At 35.2% G+C, this 26,196-nt stretch overlaps 1 protein-coding gene across 1 annotated transcript; it reads left to right on the forward strand.

The window, feature by feature from the left end:
- Positions 1-25,867, forward strand: CXXC4 (CXXC finger protein 4). Its single transcript, XM_022567066.3, has 2 exons — positions 1-1,086; positions 19,311-25,867. Exons 1-2 carry the CDS (start codon positions 16-18, stop codon positions 19,353-19,355), a joined length of 1,116 nt encoding a protein of 371 aa, XP_022422774.2. The 5' UTR covers positions 1-15; the 3' UTR covers positions 19,356-25,867.
- The last annotated feature ends 329 nt before the right edge of the window (positions 25,868-26,196 follow it).

Consider the following 26,196-nt stretch of genomic DNA (forward strand, 5'->3'; position numbering starts at 1 on the left):
TTCCCCCCCTGTACCATGAACACCAATGTCTGCGTGGAGCCCGGGCCGAGCCCGGAGGCCCCGGGCTTGCCCAAGGAAAGCCACCTGCCCGAGGGGGCCCTGAACAGCCTTGTGGATTACAACTCGGAGATGGAGCGCTACCGCTCCTTTGCCACCTCCTTCTACAAGACCAACGGGGGCGCCTTCCCGCAGGCGGCCAAGATCGCGCGCATCACCACCCCCATCTTCCCCAGCAGCGCCGCCGCCGCCGCGGCCGCCGCGCGCATCGGCATGTCCCCCTGGAACTGCGACAACGCGGCCACCGCCGCCGCCGCCACCGCCATGCTCTGGGGCAGTGGCGGGGGCGGCGGAGGCGGAGGCGGCGGAGGCGGCGGCGGCGGGGGCGGCGGCGGGGGCGGCGGGGGCAGCAGGAAATCCTCCTCCGCCGCCGCCTCCTCCTCCGCCGCCTCCTCGGCGATCCTCCCCACCGGCGGTGGCGGCGGCGGCGGCGGCGGCGGCGGCGGCGGCGGCGGCGGCGGCGGCAGCAGGACCAGCATGCACCACCGAAACGACTCCCAGAGGCTGGGGAAAGCTGGCTGCCCGCCAGAGCCGTCGTTGCAAATGGCAAATACTAATTTCCTCTCCACCTTATCCCCCGAACACTGCAGACCTTTGGCGGGGGAATGCATGAACAAGCTCAAATGCGGCGCTGCTGAAGCAGAGATAATGAATCTCCCCGAGCGCGTGGGGACTTTTTCCGCTATCCCGGCTTTAGGGGGCATCTCATTACCTCCAGGGGTCATCGTCATGACAGCCCTTCACTCCCCCGCAGCAGCCTCAGCAGCCGTCACAGACAGTGCGTTTCAAATTGCCAATCTGGCAGACTGCCCGCAGAATCATTCCTCCTCCTCTTCGTCCTCCTCGGGGGGAGCTGGCGGAGCCAACCCGGCCAAGAAGAAGAGGAAAAGGTGTGGGGTCTGCGTGCCCTGCAAGAGGCTCATCAACTGTGGCGTCTGCAGCAGTTGCAGGAACCGCAAAACGGGACACCAGATCTGCAAATTTAGAAAATGTGAAGAGCTAAAGAAAAAACCTGGCACTTCGCTAGAGGTCAGAGGAGATGATTTCTTGTTTCCCAGTCTCCCCCCCTCCCTCCTCACTCCCCTGTCCTCACCCCTTCAGGGCTTCGTGTCTGGCTTCAAGACGCAGTACCCCTTTCCTTAAGCTTCATTCAGGTTGTAAGATACAGTTGTAGGTGGTTTGCGGAGGTCATGGCCTCTCCGCCACCCTCCCCAGCTGCACTTCGCCTGGAACCGCCCTCCATATGGGGAGGGCGCCCCTCCTTTTTAGCTCCGGGAGGAAAACTAATGTAATTGGTTTGAAAAATCAGAAGTTTCACATTCAATATGGTCAGAAATTTCCCTTGGTGGTTCAAAATGGCCCCTCCCCCCTTATTATTATTTTTAAAAGCATCTCTGCCCAAAGGGTGGGACACATAACATTCTATATACTTTTATTGGGCGAGACTTATTAGTGGCCCAGTTGTAATAGTGAGGACACAGTTTGTGGCACACAAGCCTACATTCCCATTAACACACACACACACACACACAGAGTAATCATTGAAACGGAAATACATTAATTCAAAAGGGGATTTTCTACCCTCTTCTAGGATAATTTTTCTCCTTACCATGACAAAATGTTTGTTTCCTCATTTTATTTTCTGCATACTTGGTATTTTTCCGGAAAGTGGATATAGTATAGAAAGCTGAACACCATTTGCAGTTTTAAGGAGAGATGACTTAGAATAGATACAATTTGTAGCAAGTGATGGTAATTTTATTTAAGAATGTCTTACATAGCTTAGAAACGAATGATTCCTAAAACTCAGTTACAAAAAATATAAATTTGAGGTTCTGCATTTAGCAGATTAACCATTTTGTAGTCACAAAATTGTTCTATACACCAAGCACTGTTTTGTTGGACACCCTATTTGGTCAATAATAGTTTCTTTTTCCTATATGCCCTTAAAACAGACAACGTACAGATTATCACTAAATTACTTGTTAAATTAGGCTTTTAATTATGTTAAATACAAAGATTGATGTGTTTGGTGGAAATTTCATATGGTGACCTGATCAAAACAAAAGGGGAAAAAATGGAAAATCAGAGGTAAATGGGTTTGGTGGTATATTTAGTAAAGAAATATGAACAGGTAATCATATTTAGCCTCTTGATATAATTTACAGAGTAGATGGCTAAGTGTTCATATATAGGTGGTGGATTTAGCATTAGGGAATATTCAATGGGCTGGATTGTAGGCTGAGAGTGGTTCTCACAAGTTATCATCAGAGGGAAATCTGCACATTCTTTTAAAAAATTGTGAACGTGGCTTAAAGGAGTTTTCTCCAAGAAGGACTGGTCTTTAAAAGGAGAAGGGAAAAGAGTTAAAGATCTTTGCATGTTTGAACACAAGTAAGATACAGTTTTTTTTTAAGTTGTATTAATATAAGTCAAAACAAATAGCACTTTGGAATTCCCTCAAAATCAATTTATATTGATATCATTATTGATTATGATCAATTCCATCAAAATATTGCATTGATTCCTCTTTATAAAAGAACCCATCTCTGTTGAAAGTTTGACTTTACTCCAGGGTGGTTTATTACATTTCCTTTGGCAACTCTGCTTAAGCAAAGATAATAGCAATTATAAAGGCGTAGGTCCATGTGTTTTCTTAGGTGGCAAAAATTAGTTTTTAGCTTTCAATGATCTTCTCTGGATTAATATAACTTCTCTAGGTCTCTAAGGCCCATGGGCAGTTAAAATTCAGTTCATACTAAAGCCTCCTGTTATTGCCCAGTTGATAGCACTACATAGCTTTTTTTTTTTTCCTCTCGAACTATAGTATCTAGGATTATAAAATCTAGAATTATAGATTTGGTGTTGCTAAGTGGCCTTCATCTTTTGCTAGACTCATGCACTGCCTTCATCCCAATTTAGGGTATGTAGTAGATAGGACCACTGAATAATTCTCATTTATTTAGTAAGTAACCTCTCTGAACGAGTTTAATGTGAGTACCAAGAGGTTTTCTGCACAAGTTTCTATGCTGATTTATTAGTCTAAACAAATTTCATAAGTTTCCTTTTTTCTTCCTTTTGATAGTTTTCCCACAAACTTATCATGATCCTTAAGTTTCTTAGGCTTTTTGATCACAAAATTCCATAGTATTACTTTTTCTTCTCTTTTAAAATTCTGTTGATCTTCAGAAACTGGGGTGTGGATGGGAGGGGAAACACATTTCTCTCTTTGTAGAGCTCTCTGAAGATGTTCTCCTAGCTATACACCCCTTCCTACCAGAGAATTGTTCTTGGTTCAAAGCTGAGATTCTTAATGGAATGCAATTTGGCAGAAAGAAAGAAAAAGTTTTGTTTTTTTAAAAATTTTAATTGGCTAACATTCTATCTAGGTCATTTTAAAGCGGCAAAGGCAGCATGATTGCCTTAAGCACATGTGTAACCACACAGTTATGGTTGTAGGAAACCAGCTGGATGCATGTCAGAGTGACAGGGTTTACATGACTGAACCAAAGCTGGAGCAGTGGTTGTGGGATGGTGAAAAGTACCCCTGCTGACCTGCTTCCCTCTCTAATTTGGTTTCTGTAACTTATCATCTGTGGAGATGTTTTAGGTGTCAGGTAGACTCCCTGGCTAAGGATAGTGATTTGGGGATTCATTATGGATATTACCTGTGGATTTCAGGTGTAAGTTCAGTAGCTAATATTTGTTGACTTTAAATTATGGACACCAATTAACATCTGGATTATAGTCATCACTACTATTCTTATTTATCACTTCAAGCCCCATGTGCTCTTCTTTCCCTTTGACTTATTCTCATGCTAAATACTGGAGGCGTAATCAGATTCTCAGGGTAAGTAAACTGAAATTAAGACAGATTCACATAGATGTGTTGGGATTCTTGCCCACATTTTTTAAAGCCTCCCCTCTGGCATTCCTTTTAAAACTGCTTTACTTATTTCCACGTTTTCCTGCTTAGCCTCATGTTAAGAGCATCTTAATTCCTTTAAAATATATTAATAAAATCACCCCTTTATAGTATTCCATATGATAACAATGCACATAAAACAAACTTAGTTTTCCTATGATACTGTGCACTGTATAGTTGCATATAAGACTATTCATTTAGTGAATTACTCTACTAAAAAAATTATCACTGATTATTCAAAGCAGTCATTACAAATTCTGTATGCCCCTGTGCAACAAAACTTATCTTAAAAACTTGTATCCTCAATGATCAATATTAAGTTCCCATATATTTTAAGAAATGTGATTACATAGTATGATAATACATTATATGACCGACCTTTGTCTCACACAAAGGTAATCTCATACAAAGGGAATCCTGTAGTTTTTATATTCACAGCAGTTACATTTCTGATACTAAGATCTAACTTTTTTTAAATCTCCCAACCTGATATGACTCAAGGGAGAAAATTGTCCCGTGGGTAACCCCAGCCTCGTAGTCCCTGAACATTGTTCAGGTGACATGATTGATCTCTGTGGGACAGCATTAGAGACCACACAGATCTGGTTTCTCTCCCATTAGCTGATTTATGGAATTACATTAGTAAGCAGTGCCTTGGGAGACTTCCCTGCCCCCGCTCTTGGCTCTCTGCTGAGTGTACATACCGCTGCCACCCAGGCTTTCTGTGAGCTAGAGGCAGGAGTTGGAAGAACATTAGAGTGAAGAGACTGAGAAACTGGAAAGTCAGGAAAAAGGATAATCTCATCTTCTTTCTTTTCTTTTCTCTCTTTTAAAAATTTATCTGCTGAATGAACGGGCCCCAAATAATTTTCCGCAAGCTAGGTTGAGGTCCTAAGAGGTCTCGTGGAAAGCATCCAGATATTGCCCCATGCTTGGTAACTGGATTTCGAAGAGTGTTCTAAGGGAGGAGGGACACATTTCCTATATACGACGTTAAGTTCTAAGAGCTTCAATCACACAAATGGCAATTGTAAAATTCTGGACAGAGCATTGTCTGCGATTTTTGCAGGAAGGTGGCACCTGCTTCCCCACCTTTTCATTTGTAGACCACACATAAAATAGGTGTGTCACTCCAACTCAGACCCTGTATGGTTAAATAACAAAACCGGTCAACAATTGAACATGTCATATAAGATTTGGAAGTTTGTGACAAAAAAAAACCTACAGGTAAAATACAAACGTTTCGTATCTTAAACTGCAACATACAACAGTTTGTCATTTTATATCATAGTTCAAAAATGGGTTTTCAGTTTTAAGAATCAAAAACATCCCAGTATAAAAATACACATTTTTGTTTTAATCAAAAGGAAAGAGGAAACTTTTCAAGAAATTCAAACCAAATGATAGTAGATTAACAGTAGAATATAATATAGAAATAACATAGGGAAAAGAATCTGAATTTCATAAATGCTAAGGAAAAAAGCTCAGAAAAGTTCACCTTTGACTAAAGGCAGAAAATAGATTTGTTGCCAAGACATCAAAGTGTAATGCAAGTCCAGTGAGATTCTTTCCATCACTAGATTTAATACAAGTTAGTCAAAGTTGTTTTTAAAAGAACCACATATTTTAAAATAATTCCTAAATGAAAATCATACCCCTTCTCATCCAAACATCATGCAAATTCTAACCAATCTTTTGGATGGCAATTAGGAATAGTAGAATAAAAGCAATTAAAAGCATTTGTAAATTATCCTATAAGAATGTTTGTTTGAAGTTCAGCCATCATTAAACAAAATAAAAATAATCAAAAAGCCAATAACAACAACAAACTTTAGACTTTAATCATATAAAAGTATTTGGATATTTTAAGTGAGAATGGAAAGTATATCTAGTGATGAAGGAAAGAAAAGTTACTTGATTTTTAAACTTTTTAATGAATTGATTACTGAAGCATTGCTGCATATTTTCATTAGTTTTAATCAACTGTTCTCCCGGGTGAATAATTAAGAATTTTGCACAGTGCAGACTTACAGATTGACAAATACAGGACAATTTAGTAAAATAGTCTGTAAGACTAAAAACTGAAAGGTGTGTAAAAAGACATGGGCATTTCATCCATATTTGTTCTAGAGTACAAGGTTGGAGACTGAAGAACTATGTCAGGGTGATCCTGGAGACACTGGATATAAACGTAAACCAAAAAACTACTGGAGTGTTCCCCAGGAACAGGTTGAAGTGTATCTTAAAAAAAAACTCATCTGAAGTAGTTGGTGCTCTTAGAACTTACTGTTCAATCTCAATTGGTCAGATTGAATATGTAGTTTACTTTTACCAGAAAACAATTCACTTTTTAATTTTGCTTTGGAAAAATGTAACAAAATGTCCTACTATCCAATAAGTTTCACAAGCCTGGATATGCTTCAGTCTCTTACATTTATTTTTATTCACATTTTACAAATATTAAAAATGAGCTCATTCATCATATAAAAATATCTACTTAAATTAGTAGGTTAAATTCAAGATTTATTGAAAGGCCCATGTAAATATGCAAGTTGGAGAAAGGACTACTTCTCTTTCAGTTTTCCTCTTTATTTTATTTTATTTTTTATTTTTTTATATTTTTATTTTTTTGCGGTACGCGGGCCTCTCACTGTTGTGTCCTCTCCCACTGCGGAGCACAGGCTCCGGACGCGCAGGCTCAGCGGCCATGGCTCACGGGCCCAGCCGCTCCGCGGCATGTGGGATCTTCCCGGACCGGGACATGAACCCGTGTTCCCTGCATCGGCAGGCGGACTCTCAACCACTGCGCCACCAGGGAAGCCCTTCCTCTTATTTTTGGATTAGTTTTTTAAAAGCAAAAATGAGCCCAAAATAATGGTAAAATCTTTCACCTTTATAAGTGTGATTTTTCAGTCACCAATTAGAACGTCAGATGATCTTGGCTGGGGAAGTAGAGCACTCTAGATAATATCTTTTTTTTTTTTTTTTTTTTTTTTTAACAAAAACCTGTTTTCAAGACAGTACTTTCTTTGGTGGGATCAGTGTAAATTTTGAGGATTTTGTGCATGCATAATTGTATTCCTTCATTTGTGCTGCAATGCTTCTGCTCATTCTTAACATACTTTTTCATCTAGCATTTATGCTATTATCCTTAGTAGTTTCAAAATATTGAGGGAGGGACACACAGGTGGTTTTATGCTTCAGTCATATCTTGTTCCATCACATGCAAACACCTGTCCTGAAATTGAATTATTCTGCAGGGTAATCGAAAAGCCTCCCTCTATTCAGCATCACATGTTTTCTGTTGTTTATTGAGTTATGTTGCAGCATACTTCAGATGCGACAGACATTTAATAATGTTGAAGACTTAGCTCTGCAGGGGCTAAAAGGATCCCAGCAGGCTTGTTAACTTCTACTCTAAAACATTATGAGAAATATTTTTTTCTCTGTGAAACTTCAAGGCTTTCTCTTAATTTATTTCAAGAGCATAAGAATCCATAGCCAGGTATGAGAGCGAACCTGTGAAATTTTTTTGTTTTTCTATTTTTTTGATCTTTAACCTATCAATATCACGTTACATTTCTTACTCAGAAGACAGTGGCAAAGCAAACAACTGCTTTTCCAAAGAACTAATAGCTAAATATGCATTTCTTTGGCTGATATAAAACCAAATATAAATTATATTTAGAAAAAATAAACTACTAGTTTCTTGGCTTTTCACTTATTTTATAATTAAAAATAATATTTGGGCCCTTGTGGCTACATTTAGGTGATAGATTGTGGGAAGAGCCACTAGTTTCAAGTAACTTACCAGTTGAACAATATTAGCTACATCAGCATTACTTCTCTGAACTTTATTTCCTCATCTGTGAAATGGACATAGTAATACCAACCTTCACTACAACTTTTAATATTGTGTGTAGGTTCATGTTCTTTGTATACTGAAAGATGCTATACGATTTCTCGTTCCTAATTTAAAGTCATCAATAAAAAGTAGAGGAGAAGACAATTACATTTACAGATAATTCAGTATACCAACAAGTTACTTACAGTTATCAGAAATTAAAGCCCATGTAGACTATTTTGTGGCTTTGAGTTTTCTGAATATTTGTCTTAATCATCCAGTTCACCAAACATCTGGCATGATTTCACTTGGAAAGAGATAAACCTGATAAACAAATCCTCCTTCCTCACCAAAGGCACACCACTACCATAAATTTCTGTATCTTTTAATAGATTTTGTGTGTGTGTGTGTGTGTGTGTGTGTGTGTATGTGCGTTTCAACTCAATACCTTTTTTTGGCTACTATTTCCTTTATTTGGACAGACACAGGAGTTGTTCTAAATGTGCATTTGTGAGTTTAAGAAAATCATTGTAAGAAATGGTTAAATGCTTGTCACAGATTCTGGTTGGAGAACATATTTACAAACACTGGAAAATTGTAGAGTTACTCTTGTTTTTGAAGATGGGGTGTGTGTGTGTGAGAGTGAGTGTGTAGGAAGTTAAACAGGTAGATACACATTTTTGAGATTAAAAAGTGAAGCGACTACGCAGAGCTTTTTCTTTTTTCTTTTTAATAAGAAGAGACTATTTATGAAATGAAGAAAGTTAGTGAGCAATAATAGAAAACGCTGTTGGTTTTCTGGGAGAAAATAGTGATAAGCCCTAAAAGATTTGGAATACTAACCAAGAAAGCTTTAAAAATGAAGGAGAAAGAGATATTCAAGCCAAGGTGCAATGCAGTATCTAGAAGAAGTTCTGTCAGGATAGGGTATGGAAGTCTGCTTTGCTGACTATAACTGCTGAAGCAGTTATAGACGTTTTGCAGAGAATGGAAAGAATAAAGGGGGGAGATAATGTTTTCATGCTTGACTCAATACATTTGGTTAGGGAGTCAGAGCTGAGTCTAAAGTTCAGTGGAGTGGCAGCTGAATTAGAGACAAGGAAAAACAGATTGTGTTTTAGCTGATGTTATTATGTTTACTTATGCCTTTGAAACATTTGGTAGAATAACTCCCGAGTGTAACTGAATACTTCCAAGATGGGTGGAAGATGGGATTCCATTTAGGTGTCATATTCATCTAAACTCATATTTCAGAGGACGTTCTGGAGCAAGTGAAGAAAAGTGTCAAACTATGGGGGAAACTGTGGTGAAAGTGCTGCTTCTTGCTCAAGGACTTAAAAAAAACCTCTGGATGATTGATAGTATCAAAAGGATAGAGATCAAGTAGGATGATAGAAGAAAGGGATAAATGTTTATAGAGCAGGAAGAGTCACGGGCATTTCTGTGTATTTCAGCAAATCTGGCAAATTCTGGAGAAGATGTATTTTCTTTAAAACTTTACAGAGTGAAAAGAGATGAAATAAATTTTTAAAAGAATAATAGACTATATAGATTTAATTGGAAATGATGATTATGAGTGATGGTGAATCAGTGGCAGAAAAATAACTGTGCTGGGCAAAGACTTCTCTATGGGAAATGTTCTTGTTTATAGGTTAAATGAGATCAGGGATGGTTTTAATGGAGTCGAGAATGAGGAAAAGAGATAAAATTCTCAGTTGTATGTAGATGAATGCAAAGTGAGATGTGGCATCTTCTCAGAAACACTCAGTGTGCTCTAATTGTCAGTCATGAAAAACAAAATAGAGAACACTAGCCTTTAAAATGCCAAAGGATATACATATTGGTTCTTCTATGTAAGGCTGCTATCCATAGAGTTAAATGCGTTATGAAGTGGAGTGGTTTGGATTTTCCTCATGTGATGCTTTTCACATGTACATGTTATTTGTATGGTGTGAAGCTGTGTTTTGCAAACTGCAGGTGACAACACATCAGTGGTCCATGAAAACCAGTGTGTTGGCTTATCGCCAGGATTTTTAGAACATAGAATAGAATGGAATGGAGCAGAAAATATATGTGTATCACATGTAGTAAGAGTACATATTGTTAAACTTTTGTTTCAGTTATGTATGTACACATAAATGTATGTGTATGCATGTACTAGGCTGCTATGTAGAATGTATTTCCAACTGTTGATTGCAGTCAAAAAAGCTTGAAAAACACTAGTTTAGTGACAGCCACAACACTATTGAACAAATCTGTAGTGAGGAAAGAAATTACATTTGTAAATGGAACAATGTTACCAAGATAAAGAGTAAAATGTAAATGTGTTTCTATAAGCAGTGTGTCTTTACTTCTCCTAGGCAGGTCTGTACCTATAAGGTATATTCATGAATTCATGGTATATACTAAACACATGGCAAACCCTTGATAAATTCAATTCAATTCAACATATCTTTAGGTAGGAACTGTTATTTTCTGAGATTTGTAGTAAGTGCTGTGGATACATACACATACACATACACACATCTTCGCTTAAGGAACTCAAACTTTTCTTTATTCCTAACTGCCTTTTTAAAATACCTATGTCATTCCCTAATTCTACATCTTAATCTTTCATCCAAGATAATTAGCTCCCTACTTACATTCTTAATTCTCAGCCCCAAATAATGGACGCATTTCAAGTGATATAATTGTAACTTTAGAAAACTCTGAAAGCAATCTCACACCTATTTAAAAGCCTTGGGATTCCTTAATTCATCCTTGGCCTAGTTGTTCCCAGATCTAGATAAGAAACACATACTGCTATCTGTGATTTCTACTTGGCTACCTCATGTGGTTATGTTGTGTAGTATTAAGTTTTCTATTAGTACTCCAGAATTTTTCAAGGAATAAGAAAAGAAAAAGGAATTCTTGCCTTGAACATACTGAGAATCTACAGTATGTCTTGTTATATGAAGCATATTTTACAGAGTACTGGAAACCCTTGTATGACCTGAATAAGAGAAAGAGCTATATTGAAAGAAAGAAATAAAGGAAGGAAGAAAAGAAGAAAGGGAGGGAGGGAGAGAGGGAAGACAGGCAGACTGTAGTGTTATAGATTAAAGAGAAATGAGAAAGGAGCATGTTGGCAGAAAGGATTGTCATGTTCAAGGTCATCTTTTTGAGTCTGGTTTAAATAAGAAATTAGTAGAAATGGTTAATGCCTCAAATTTTATTTTAAAGATGCCATGAGTCTGGGTTTAGATTCACTAGAACCACTCAGCATTTTTTCTTTTCATTTACCATAGTGGATAAAATAGTTTCATGTAAACTAACTAGATTTTTTTTCCTCCTAATTTCTCTTTAAGAGTAATTTGCTCAAGTTTGTAATTAGAAACATAGAAATGCCAAGATGGGAAAACTGATGCTAAAAATTGATGATGGCGTTTAGGGAGATACAGGCCATCAGCATCTATAAACAACTAACTGTTCAAAAATATCAGTGTAATTTTTAAGGCGTTATACAGAGAATTTCCTGGAAAATACAGAATTGCACATATAGAAAAGAGTCCAGAAAAATGATGAAAAGAATATTAATCACTACAGCTTATAAATCCTGTGCCTGAAAAAGGTTAGGCTTATTAATTTACTCTACTAGTTAGTTAACTATGCGATTGTGACTCTGTTTGCATGAAGATGGAGTACATGATACACATAGAAAAAGAAGTAGTACCTGGAAATTCCCTGAGGAGAAATTTGACTCTTAAATTAAGGACTTGCTCTAGAACAAGATATGGTGATACCGTGTTAATGTAGACTGCTTCAGAGTGTATGCCCTCTTAATGAGGGAGATTAACCAAAATACATTTCTAAAGAGCCAAGTAACATGTAATAACTTGATTAAATTAAAATTGTTGACTATATACCTTTTAATTTTATTATTTAAACAGAAAATTAAGGGAAGAAACCAAGAAGTCAGCATGACTGTGAATTTAAACATTCAGTGTAATGGCAATTGCGGTTATTAAAAAGTTTTTTGTTTTTAAAGAAATACTCCAAGCAACATGTGATTCTCAGAAGTATAGTTTTAATCAAGTACATTATTTTGCTGATAATATCTAATGACTGTGAAATGCTTGGAATTTTCTCTAAATTCCTCCAAGCAATTAATGGACATAAAACATGCTTTGGTTTCTAGACTGGGTCTATCTCAGTGGTTGGCTTTTTGTCATAGAAGATACTGAACCAAATGAAGTTCAGTGACTACATTCAAAATATTATAGAACTTAGCCCAAGAGGAATTTTCTATTAAACTTATTTTCACTTTTTATGTAATATAGAAAAAAATGAATATTTCTCAAATTCCCACATCTCTAATAATCAAAAAGAAGCACCATAATTTGAATTTCTTATAGAGATTAGGTGTAACTATTGTATTTTATTTGAATAGAAGTTAGAGGCTGTCCAAATCATGGCTTTGATGGTTTTAAAAATCACCTCAAAAAAAATTAAAAAAAAATTACCTCAAGTTTTTTAACTGACCTCCCATTTCTTCACATTTTATGTGAATATTTCTTCTCTTCAATAAAAGGTGACAGTTCACTGTCTGCTTTAAAAAAATAACCAAAATTTAAAAAAATTGTCCAACAACTTGGTCATGAAAAGAATGCTGGTGGTGTTTTCAATAGCTAATTAGCAATGATCTCACCTAAAGGTATTGTTGTAGTCAACAGGAATCAGTAGAGTGACTTTGAGGGGAGATAGAATTATTTAACTTGTGTCTGCCATATATATATATATATATATATATATATATATATATATATATATATGAATTCATACATTCATATATATGTATGTCTATTCAGATTCACTATCATATAACCATATATTTTTTCATAAAGATTTAAACATTGGCATATATAAATAAAATTAACTCTAGATATTTTAATCATTCTTGACAGTATTGATTTTATTAACCTGATTTTTGCTTTTTTAATACCAATTTTACTTTTAATTTCCTTTCACACTTCCTCTTATACATAGGTTAAAAATAATATATAAAATATTTTTTCAAAAGCATCTTTTAAATTTATGGATTGTTGAAAATTTTTTCTCTTTCTGCTTATCCTGGTACCATCCCTATTATAGTTTATTTTTATAAATCCAAGAATATTTTAATCACTAAACTACCCATGTGTAACACAATAAATTTGCTTATTGTTGGAAGGATGTGGTTTGAAGTGATTTTACCAAAAGCAATTGAAATATAGTCCTATATAGCATTAATCAAGACACTTGCCTAAATCAAGTAGTTACATTAGATACTGAGGCCAAAAGTGGGTGCCTTTTTTGGCCACTTCTGGGCCAGTGGGAATCTTGGTGTCAAACTGTTACTTCTCTTCCTACCAACCCACTCCTTCCCCATATACACACACACACACCTTTGGACAGTTGTTTTCCTTACTGGCTCTACCACCATATTGACTTGATTTAGCACCTTTCCAACATAGTATATAATCTCATCTTTCCATTTACAAAAGTTAGCTAAGTTTAAAGTCATGCCATCACAGTGGTGATGGGGAGGGTGGTGGTGTTCTCATAGGAGGGGGGAAGAGGAAGAGCCCTCATATTTGCAAGGCAGAAGAAGTAGCAGGAGCAATAGCCCACAGGGAATCAATCCTAATGAAAAAGCCATCTCTAGTTCCACCATTAATCAGAGAAATCCTGGCCCCAAATGTCAGTTTGGAAACCAGAAAAGTGGAATGCTCCTTATAATCACATTTAAGACCCCCAAAAATGTGAGACATAAAAGTTATGCAGTTACTTATTTGGTGCTTTCTCCCTTTAAAAGAGGGGTCTAATATTCCCATTAGTGGTATTTGATAGGTGTTTTAAGTTTACATCTGGATCATGGCCAAAATAAGGTGTGAGCATACCAAAGACTTGTACAGTTATATGATGAATGAATCTGAATTATGAGAAAAATTAATCTGGTAGACAGCACATATATGATACATGTAAATTACAACAGGACAGAATGAGAAAGTAAGTTAGGTGTACTTTGAAAAGGGGAAACAGTGTATACTTATATTAATCCATATATTTTAAAATATTGGAATTGTTAAAATATAAAGTTATTTTTTATTATAACAGTAAATTATTGGGCTGTGAGTTTATCATTTATCATAAATTAATTGTTCTCTCAAACTTACTGAACTATGCTATACCTGTGCTTGCTAATAATTCTACTATAGTTATTGGATTATGGTTTTTAAAATATACTATTTGTAAATAGGATATAGAAAAATATTTTTGCCTAAAACATCTTGGGGAGTCTCTAACATTTACTAGGTATCATTTTAGACCATAACTACTGATCATCCAAATTTGTAATAATGTGCATGTGTGTGTGCCTTCACATTCACAATATTGTACAGTATATGTAATACAATTTTCCATTTCTCCAATTAGGTTTTGAAATTTTGTTGGTACAAAAATTAAGAACCTATATAACTTGATATTTTAGCATTTTTTGTGAATCAAATCAGAAAAAAAGTAGTTTTTTTTTTAACCATGAGGAATCCTTTTCCTTTTGTTCAGGCACAATACCCCAAAGTTTGAAAGTTTCATATGAAGCCAAAACAAAATATAATCAAATGTCTAAAGGCAAACAATGATTCCTGCTATTCTTTTTTTGTCATATTTATTCATGTACTTCCTGTTGCAGAATTTCAGTGATTCATTAAGGTTTTCAAGTTCTAGTGCAAAGAGGTAAATCAAATGCGGTGAGGGGTTCCAATTTCAAGGACTTAGATGCTCAGAAGTCTAAGAAACTTATAGTGGAGCTTCTCACAGTGAAAACAAAAGTTTTTATTTGAAATATATGTATTACAAAAGAGTTTATAAGAAGCTGTATTGGCTAACTACAATTCGAAATTGCTTTGCTTTTGGTTGGAAAAAGCATACTTCCCATAATTATATGGGGATCGGAAAATGATTGGGTGTTTATGTTTCTTTAATTAATAATAAATGGGGAAACAGGAAATTATTTTTTGATTAATCTAAGAATAATGGTACCCCAAAATACTGACTTCAGCTTGGGAAGTATTGTATTAGAGCCATCCTGTTTCACAATAGAATTCTGAAGGCCTATGTGAATCACTGAGACTTTTGGATTAGAAACTACATGAATAAATATTGGAAAGATATAGTTAACTTTAGTTACAGAATTTGCTAATGTCTTAATTATTATCTCAATTTATAACTTTTATGCATTCTGAAGTGAATTTCAGCATCGAGTTGTCTTTTATTTGCTCTTTAAAAACTCATGTCTAGCTTTATTAAAAATGATTAGTTTTGTTTGGTGTCCTGAATACTGCAACATTTTACATATTGTATCTAGCTAGACGTGAATAGCCAATCCCATATAAATTCATATGTAGGAAAGTATAGATTTCAGTTTTTAGGAGATGAGATTTTAGGAGATGAGTTTTTATTAGGCTTGACATATTTTAAACAAGAGTATGTAGGTGCATGCCCGACCTAAAGATACCACAGTTCACATGACTGCCTACCAAGCACCAAAAGAGAAAGTTATGCTCAAATTCTTAAGGTAGCGGATTTGGGGATGTTTACTGATTTTAGGTCATTTAATTATTTCTTCATTGCTGATTTAATGAAAATCAAGCTGAAATACATTTCTGCCAGAGACATATTGATAATTTTTGTATTCATTTTTTTAAAGAAGTAAATGTAAAACGTACTTAGGTTTGGATTATATAATTATTTTATTCAATAATTTGCCTTTTAAAGTTATTTAGGAGGAAAACAGAAGGCATTCCTTTAAACTTGAAGGTCATTCTGGGTCTGGCTCTTGTAGGGGTGAATTCCCTGGAACACCATAATTTACAGCAGTACCAGAAGAACTGGGGGCTGCAGGTTTCTCCCCAGGCCTCCTGGGAGCAAGGCTGCTGTTTGCCAGTGTTTGCACCGGTGTGAGCGGTGAAGACTGCCTTAAACAATGCTGATCAACTCAATTCTGTTCTTTACCTCCCCACCCCCTTCACTTCCTGGAGAATCTGGCTTCCCTGTCACTCAGGATAACGATTTCCTGCAAGCATCACTGAGATCCAGAAAGTCACTGTAATCTCATCAAGAATGTGATTCCCCAGCTGGGACTCTTGAATTTATATAACCTGAAAGTAGCTGGTTAGGGTGCTTGATCCACCACATTGGTGTGGTGAAGCCCCCCAACCATTTAAAATAGAAGTCCTCTTACAAAGATGACCTCATTAGAGAAGATATGTCCCCAAATTAGGACAGACTTAATTAGAACCCATAATTTAACCCAATGGTTTACATATGAAAACAGCGTTGCTACCCCCATTCTGGCTTAAAAGAATCAATCCAGGCCTTAAGGAAATTTCCAGTGAGCCCAGTGAAAATTGGGCAGGAGATTGGATATACATCTGTTTTGTGTGGCCTGCGGGATGCTGAAGAGTTTTGTTTTTTTTTTAACCCTGAAATGAAACTTAGAGAATCCTCACTTCAAGTTTCTGGTGAATGCCTTGAAGATTTGTTCCAATTAATGCACCGGTGGTTTTCCTAAATTTTCTCACATATTTTAGGTGATTTCCCAACTAATCATTTTTAGGGTTCAACCTCAAAGATCTTAATATAAGGGAGAAATAATTTTTAATAGGTGCATCCCTGCTTACCTTCTCCCTTTCCCTGTAGCAATGAATTGTCTGTATTCTTATTTTTGGAGATACATACTAATATGTACACATCACAGTGCAATTTTGTGACAGGTCATGTCAGTAAAGAAAACTAGCTCTCTGCTTTTCTCATATCGGCATTATCTAATTACTATTTAGTGCTAACAAGCATTGAGAAGCGATTATCTTTTTCCTCACAACAATGACCTTTGATCTCGGGTGGCATTTTATAAAGCTTGCTTTTCCTAAATATTGCAGATGAAATCGAGTGGTGGAAAGGGGCACAGGAAGAGCCAAGAATTGGAAGAGAGATTTAAAAATGAAACTAAGACATAAGGAGTTCATCTCATTTAAAAAATGTGCTCCATACATTTCTTCTGTTTATCTTCATAAACATATATGTTTATCAGGATACAAGATATATAAGTATATACTTACAGTCTTATTTCCAGTTGGCATCTGAGAGTAAGTTGGCATCTCTTTGTCACATACTGTACACATAAATGTGAATATATATGGATATATATGCACATGTTTATTTTTCATGTGTGATTCTGCAATGCATGGATATGCTTAGATCTAACTTATCTTGTTAAAAATGACTACATTTATATAAGTATGCATACTTATATAAAATTTATTCTTAGTTGGCATCAGGCAGCAAGTTAGCATCTGGTGTAAACTAGGTTTTCATTTACTGCTTATATATATATGTGTGTGTGTAAAGCACGAATATTAAGATGAATGAATATATTTTCTTATTATTTCATACAGTACTTTTAATAATGATTAAATAAGTGTAATATCTTGTTAAAAATGACTACATTTATATAAGTATGCATACTTATATAAAATTTATTCTTAGCTGGCATCAGGCAGCAAGTTAGCATCTGGTGTAAACTAGGTTTTCATTTACTGCTTATATATATATATGTGTGTGTGTAAAGCACGAATATTAAGATGAATGAATATATTTTCTTATTATTTCATACAGTACTTTTAATAATGATTAAATAAGTGTAATGAGCATATATAATTACATATATCATTTAAAAGTTACTTTTTTAAAAGTAGTAAAGGGGTTTTTCTCACCAACCAAGTCAAATGATGGGGATCCAGGTATGCGTAGTGAACTGGCGAGAAGAAGACAGATTAACCCATGAGGAGTAGGGAGTACAATGTGAGTCAGTACTATTTTTCTGGGAATAATGGACCTTTTTGTTTGTGATTTTAGAAAATATTCACAAGTTTTAATATTTTTTGTATACCTGTATGTAAACTTGAATTAGACAGCGTTAGTTTGTTCTTAACACGTTCATTGTGAAATGTATCATGTTGACTATGAGCACAGTTTTTTTAAACTTCTATTTAATACAGATAAGCCAAAATGGTTATTTTATTCATTTAAATTTCGTTTGACATCTCAATTAACACAGTTTTATTTTTAGATGACATTGCTGCAGTAGGACTTTGTCAACCAAATAAGTCATATATGAGAAAGTAAATAAAAGCTAAGCTCAATTATTAAAGAGTGTTTGTAGTAGAATTTTTCATGTATTTTTTGAAAATTCAAGTGCTGTTAACACTGTCTTAAGATGTGTTTACAAGGGTTGTGTGTGTGTGTGTGTGTGTGTGTGTGTGTGTTCTTTTATACCTACTCAGTATTTTGGTAATATTCAACATACCAATTTACATACTTACTAGTCTATAGCAGCTGTCTTATAGGCTACACAGGCTTGTTGGACAGGTCTAAGGAAGAAAATCAACTTCTTTTTGCCCTACGGGAAAATTTACTCTTAGCTTGTTTTTCCTCATGTATCATCAATATGTACTCATGTGATTCTGTTTTATAAAGAGGAGTATGGCATGATGAATTACTGTAACGTTAATAAATAAAGGAAAATTTGATAGTTTAACTACTGTTTATCCAACGAAAAACCCCACAGTAACTGTAAGCTTCTCGTTAAAAGGATTGCTCATACATTTAGTGCTGGCTTATTACTCCTTTGGAAAACTATAGTATTTTTCTGGTGCAAAAGGATCGTTATGCTCCATTGAGTATCATTGGTTAGTTATAAGTTTGTCTCATATATATGACATTAATTTGTTGCAAATGCAGACATTTTAAAATAGTGGTATATTTTGTCTGTATAGTTCTCATTCCATTATATGTAGGAATGTTTAGCATTAGTAGTTATTAAATATAGACGTAATATTGATGTTATATTTGTTGTCCTGTCGTAAAAGAAACTCTCCAGAATAAAGAAATTACTTCACTGAATTCTGAACATTAGCCTTACACAGGCTGCATATGTATGTAGCAGATACAGATTTTAAGTACGCTTGCTGGCTCTAGCAAGCGTACTTAAAATGCAGCCTATGGGGGGGGCGGGAAAAAAAATTTTAAAAAAATTAAAAAAAAAAATGCAGCCTATGTAAGGCTGATGTAAGTATATACTGTATCTGGTCTTCCTACTATTGGCTAATAGTTTGAACCTCCCCCTTTCTTCTGATTGCCATCCATGTTCTAGGCTGTGTGTCCTATATTTTTTAGACCAATATGTTTTAATCATTATATTTAGTAAATTATCATTAAATTCAATACTCTAATTTTTGTAATATTCTAAGATTAAACATTTATTTTTTTATTAAATGTTGAAATATACAAGTCATTATGTTGTGTATAGCTGACTGAAAATATCACTGAAGTGGAAAGGAGAAAAATCTCATTTTATTATTGACACAGAAAGAAAGCTTAACTTGTTTTCTTGCTCTTTTTTTATAGAGAACGCCTGTTCCCAGCGCTGAAGCGTTCCGATGGTTCTTTTAAAGCAGTAGCGTATCTTATTCTCAAGGCATTTGGAAGTGAAAGGCAAACTAAGTGTCTCGTTTTAAGAAACTGCTTTTAGTCCACCACCGAAGAAAATATCCAGATATTATTTTCATTTTATGTATAGGGGTTTCTTCAAAAAAAAAAAAAAAAGGAAAAGAAAAGAAAAAAGACATATAAAAATAATCTGGGAGCTTGGGGAATTGGCCAGTCTATTTACTTTCAATACCCTGATTCTTTCTTTGATGTAATTTAGCTATCCTAGTGAAGTTGTTGTCTATTTTGAAAGTGGCTGTAAAAAATAAGTTTGGGTAAAAGCCCCTGCTGTAAAATCATGTATCTTTGCAAAGTACATATCTATACTTCATTTTCAAATATATGTGTTTCAGTACTGTAAACTGTACAGATAGCAGCTTGTATTTTGTGTGTTTAGACACAAGGAGACAATCATCTCTGAGCATCTATGGAGATTAACAGTTTGTACACAACAGTCTGGTTCTGCGAGTTAAATCTGGAGCAATAAATTTTAGCTTTAAATATTTTTTGCCAGTTGTTTCTAGGAGCAGCAACAGCAGTGGCATGTTTTGCCATGCATCTTTCCGTAGAGACTTGATGCCAAGTTTTATGAGACTAAAAGATGATGATGCATCCAGCAATTACCTTCAGTTGTATTGTTCTAAGAGGGGAAGATGTTAGGAAAGTTTCAATTAATCTTTTGAGCACTATATTAGAGTAGTGGTTATGCACTTGCATTGCTTACAAACGAGCTGTACAGAAGGGTATACCTCCCAAATCCTTAGTGTAGTTGACTTGTCTCGGGTGGCACTGTAAGGCGGAGTACTCAGAGTAGTTGGAACATGCAGAATCAGTTGTATACTTTTTTTTTCTTTAAACTGTTTTCTAGGATACAGGATAAAGTATCATATCTTAGGGGAGAAATTTATGACTGACTTTATTTTTCCCCAGCCCAACATGGGTTGTATGTATTTTTTTGTTTGTCTATTTTTTGCTCTTTTTTTTTTTGGTAGAAAATAAATAAACACTTAATAAAATGTACCCAAATGTTTAAATTCCATGTATGATATTAAAAGGGTAGTTTTGTTTTAAAATTTGAATACGTAAAGGCCTCCTGCATGAGGCATGGCTAGGTACGTTTTTAAATTCAAAAGAATGAAATACATTCATGAAAGTGAGGCTTTTAAATCTCTTTTTATCTTCCTTTCTCACAGCCTCCTGGTTGCAGTGGTGGCCTTCCCCTAGGCCCTCAGTGGAATGTTCCATTGCTTCCATTCCCATTTTTGTCACTGGATGCTTTCATTCCTGAGAAGGCAGGACCACAGTCTGTGGAATTCCATAAATGCAAACAGCCCCTAAACAAAAGGAGCTAATGCTTCATAGGACCCGTGCTACCTTTTCAGGTAGCGTTTGGTTTTCTTCTGGCAGTCAGGGTTCTTAAGGCTGTCCCATTAGGACAAATGTTTGTGATGACATGATCCCTAAGAGTTTTCTTCCTTTCTTTCTTTTTTTTTTTTTCTTCTGCCAGATTAGAAAGACTATTTTCAGCGTCAGGAATAAAACGGAGTTTAGCAAAAACACATAGAGTATCCAAGCTGCCATGTTACTGTAACTTTTGTCCTCTAGTCACTAGCCAGCTATTGTAGCCCGTGACATCCATAAACCTGCTGAAAAGTTAGCAACATGGATTATGTGAAGAAAAATAACTTGAGAAGAGAAAGGGTGATGAAAAGGACTGTAAAGTTTTAGAAAAACTAACATGAATAATTTTAAAAGGCTAGTTGTAGTTTTGAATGGGAAATAATACGGACAGAGGAGACTTTTTTAAACTCAGAAAGAGCACTTCATCGTTGGGTGTGGAGAAGGCACTTAACAAACGCCAGTGTGAAAAACAATGTGACTTAACTTGCCTAGGATCTGAATGCAAGGTCTACAGTTACTGTCAAGTAGACTTGTTGAAGAAAATTCATTATGTATTACACTTATCCATGTTTAGAGAAGAGAATTATCACAAATTAAAACGTGATGTATATTAATTTTGAGATAGCTTTCTACCTGATGTATATTCCTTTGAAGGTTCTAGTTGGAATTTCTATTTCTGCTGTGGGACCAATGAGAGCTGTATGAGTTCTTTCTTGTTCCATTTTTTATTTTATTTGACTTTTTTTTAACCAATTTGCTAATGAATTGCAAGTAAGTGGAAACTTACTTTCACATTTGAATGGTAAGGTTGCCTGGCTTTTTGGAAAATGATGATTGTTATTTCAGAATTGAAACAAACTTTTATTCAGGCTGCATTAGGCATACGGTAACATATAAAGATCTCATAGCAATGTACTGTGAGTCTAAAATACATGCTAGTATTGCATGTCTGGTGTGTTTTTGTTTGTTTTCTTAAAGAATTAATGAATCTGTATATTGTAAAATGTCGTGTTTTTACATGTCAATTCAATTTTTTAATGAAAGAAAATCTGTTGATTATTGATATGGAGAAGTGCAGCTTTTCTTGAATTCTCTTATGTGTTTTTATTCTTGACATTGTTCTTTTTTAAACCGCCCATTTTTTTATGCTTTTGGTTAAACTGTATTTATATAATGTAGGGTGCATATATGGTTCTCTTTGGTGATGTTGAAAGATATTACTCTTCCAGCCTCCCCTCAGTTATCTCCCCTGTAAGTCAATGTATCGAGAACTTGTAAAGCGTATCATTACAGCCCTGAGGGATTGAAAGATTTACATTTTTCATGATTCTAAAATACCAATGAAATGTAACTTTTAAAAGTTCCTCACTGTATGTTTCATATTCAGTATCAAGAAAATTCAGAAGATAGCGATCAGATGTAGATCTGATTAAAAATTACATCTTACAAATTACATATCAGATAAGCCAAATAAAAAAACCATGTACGAGAGGTCTATCTGTGTACACAGGAGTCTTGCCTTCTCTAGGTGTAGATGAGGAGATGCCATATTCTGTCAGGATTTGGGGAGACCATGGAAAGTATTTGGGGTGTTGGCATGTAGTACAGTGGACCCATTCCTTTGTCAGCTGTCACTCAGCACCCTAACATCACAAGAACATCAGAGTGCAAATCTTTCTCCTTCCAGGCCTTCAACCCAAAGTGGCTTTCTGATGGATTCTGCCTGTCTGTGCATAAGTAGAGGCATATTTACAAGTAGAAATGTGTCCATCCTTGGGAGAAAAAACAGTAATAGTCTTCCCCCAGGGTAAGAGTGTATAAAAATGTCTCCTGGTTGCTTAATTCCCAACACCCAACTTTCTTCTTCTAAATACATTTATAGGGAGCAAGAGATGGTAGGCTTCCTATGAATTAATATTAAGCAATCACTAAAAGAAAGGAATATTCCCTTCCTTTCATTCAGAACCCCTGGCATGTAAGTTGTATAATTAATACTAAAGCAAATAAAGTCTTTAAGCTGGTAGTATCTGTAATCAAATAATGAAAAAAGGAAAGCAGTTAAATGAGCACACTATTCAGGGTCAAATATGTTCAGCAAAAAGCTGTAGTGGGTCTTTGATCATGGCTAGATTCACAGTGATATCAAACAGTTGGTTCTCATGTACAGCTAAATGTTTCAGATTTTGTTTTTATTAAATTCGGCAGTTTCACACTGAGATCTGTATTCCTAGTGAATAAAAGACAGCTACTTTGTTAGGAGGGATTCCATTTTCACAACTGTGAGGAAGTCAGAGATATTTCAGGAACATGGGCCACAAAATGTACTCCTTTCACAGTGTTCTCCTATTCTGAACTGTGCAGTTATCTATTAAATTTTCTAATAGATATTTGTGTAAGGTGTATGTATGCTTGTGCAATTATTAAAAAAGCAGTTTTGGAAAACAGTGTATTTATTAAAGAAAATTACTTACGGGGCATGTACAAAACTGTAAAAAAAAAAAAAAAAAAAACTTAAAAAAAAAAAACACATTCAATTTGCCCAGTAAAGTTGTTTTTGTGAAATTTCTGTGTTGTTGAATAAAGGACTTTAGTATTCAAAAGATCTCTTTTTCCATGAACAAATTTTTATTTGTGAGATTTTAAGTAATCGGCATATGATCCTGAGATCCTGAAAGTCTAATTTTTTTATGATAAAACCATTTTTAATTCTACACTTGCCCTTATGTCAGCAGAATGAATACTGTATATAAATTTTTCATAAAATATTCCGGTTTTGTTCATCTTTTTTCTTCATATATTTTGTCTTTCTTATATATTTTTAAAAAAGGAAAAAAAGAACATGATCCTTTTCATATTTCTAAATGATATATTTTTGTTGAAAGCTTTAAAAAGTCCCCTTAATAGAAGAAGAAATGAACGTATCTAAACTTTTTTCCTTCCTTCTTCGTAAGCGTGCCAGGAGAAAGCATCCCATGAATTCCTTGTGCTGTGAATGAAAAGTCCTGGTGATAATACTTGAAAGCATTAAGATGCATGAAGAAATGTGCAACACTGGAATTCTATCTTCAGCCACTCCCAGAAATACTCTGAGATTGTTACTTTTTTTTATTGTGGAATATTGCGGTCCACCCATGCTGCTTATTAACACTTTTTTGATGCTTCATAAACTACAGGAAACATAGAACACAGTATTATATCTTGGAAATCATTAATATGGTTGCAAACATGGAACATTAAACAATTGAAAGAGTTCGTGTTCACAGAAAAAAGACCACATTAGAAGATTTTTGTAAATTTTATAAATTTCAGGATGTGCTCTGTCAGAATAATATCACTAATATAAAATATCTTGGCCATGGCAACAGAATTGGATTACATAGTGTGAGAAAGATGAATTAGGAAACTTGAAACTTGAGAGTTTCTGGATACTCAGCAATTTTGCAGGTGAGTTGCTATGCTTCTTTGTTATATTTTGGTGTAAGCAACAATATGGCAAAAATATAAAACTGGATTTTCAAAGATAATACTTTCCTTACTTGACATCTTCAAGGACACAAATACTTGGAGGTTTATATGTAATGATAAGAGAATAATTCTTCAAAATAGTTTGAATTAACCAAAAAGGGAGGAGAGGGGAGCTCTATAACTTATTTAGACATTGAACCAGATAATAATTTCATATGGTTTCTGGAAAATCATGCATTTTTTTCAAGTATGTTTATTGGTAGCAGTTGTTTTAGTTGACATGTTTTATGCAGAGGTTATTCCCCATTTTGTTTCCACTCTTTTTTTAATGGAGAAAAAATGTTATTTGCAGTAAACACAGTGAACACAAATTGAAGGTTTTATTTGCGTACACTCCATAAGTATCATAGCTATGTAGGACATTTTTGCTTATTTGGAAATTTTGTTTCTAATCTTTTATTCTAATATCTTGGCTTAAGATCTATCTTTGTTCCTATGCAATTCAGTTTTTTTGGCCAGTTTTTAAGTCAATATTTCTTATTTTCCATGTATTTATATAAAATGAAATGTCAACTATCTTTTAAGTCTAAGTCTGTGCTTTGTTTATAGTATGTTCCTTATGACAAAAATCATTCTGGTCAACAGGTGTTGTAATTTCACAAATTGGAAGCAGTGTCCATGTCTCTTTCTAAGAACAACACTTTTAAAAGCTATTCTAATCATGTAAAGACTACATGTAAAGCATTTTTAATACAGGACTGAGTTACTGACTTCTTTGATAGTTAGAAGTTAGGAGAATCTGGTTGCCTGGTTTGAATTATGATCTTCTGCTTATGACTTTTCTGAAAAATGATCTTCTATTTAAAATTATATGGCTTCAGGAAAACTGCACAGTTGGAAGGGAGGTTGGAAAAGAACAACATTTAAATGGCACTGTTTAACCTTTGATGCCATCATAAAACATATGTAGCTGAAAATTCTTATTCATTGTAGCCTTCAAGAACTTTTCTCACCTTTCCGTGAATTACCATATAATTTTATTTATAATTTTTTATTTATATTTATAATTCTATTAATATTGAATTAACATGTGTGTGTGGGGGGGTGGAGACAGATAGATTAACCTGTGTGTGCATATGTGTGTGTTGCTTTTAGTTGATAGAGTTTAATTCATGCCCCCAGTAGCTAAGGATCACTGTAGGTTATTAAACATCTTTCGTGTAAAAGATTCTGCCACCATTGTACAGTTGCATTTGAATTTAGTGACTCAGCGTCTTCTAATACTTAACCTCTTCTCTGGGAATCAGGGGATTTGGGGAAGCTACATGGAATCTTTTGAGCATTTTAGGGGCTCTTTTAATAAGTTAATAACACTTCACTCTGTCTTACTTGCAGTCATTTAAAGGACTGTTTTGAAAATTATGCATACAATTTGCTCCCCAAATGTATTAATTTTCTTCATATAATTTGAACATTTTAGCTATATTTACATATTATTGAGATGTCTATTTATACGTATGAATATTTGAGCTTCAAGTGTACATCCAAGCACTAATAGATGACTTGATCTATAGCTTATATACTTTGACCATATGGAAAAGGCCTTTATCTCTCCAAAATTTGTGATGTCTACAGAGCAGCAGCAGGAAGAACATCATGAATAACTTGTGTTGGCAAACCAGCAATTGCTTTAATTTCTCATTTATTCAATAAGTATTATTGTTATTTTCAATGTGCCAACTGCTGGGGATATCAAAATGAATAAAACATTGTTCCTGACACATTTACCATCACCATGGAACTCAACCAAGTAGTTGAAATAAATACACAAATAAATAAAAACAGTGGAAAATGTTTGTTGTGGATGGAGCAGGCATCATGTGAAGGAGTGGCAAGAGATGGTGGAGTGAAGCTCTTTAATGTCAAAGTCTTCCCAGCT

This window comes from Delphinapterus leucas, chromosome 5 (genome assembly GCF_059928025.1).
Source record: "Delphinapterus leucas isolate spDelLeu-1000000601 "Yukka" chromosome 5, BTC_Dleu_Yukka2, whole genome shotgun sequence".
Taxonomy (NCBI): Eukaryota; Metazoa; Chordata; class Mammalia; order Artiodactyla; family Monodontidae; genus Delphinapterus; species Delphinapterus leucas.

Coding starts and splice junctions, on each gene's coding strand:
- CXXC4 (XM_022567066.3), top strand. CDS start 16: ATGAACACCAATGTCTGCGTGGAGCCCGGGCCGAGCCCGGAGGCCCCG. Junction 1,087..19,310: donor AACCTGGCACTTCGCTAGAG/GTCAGAGGAGAT, acceptor CTTTTTTTATAG/AGAACGCCTGTTCCCAGCGC.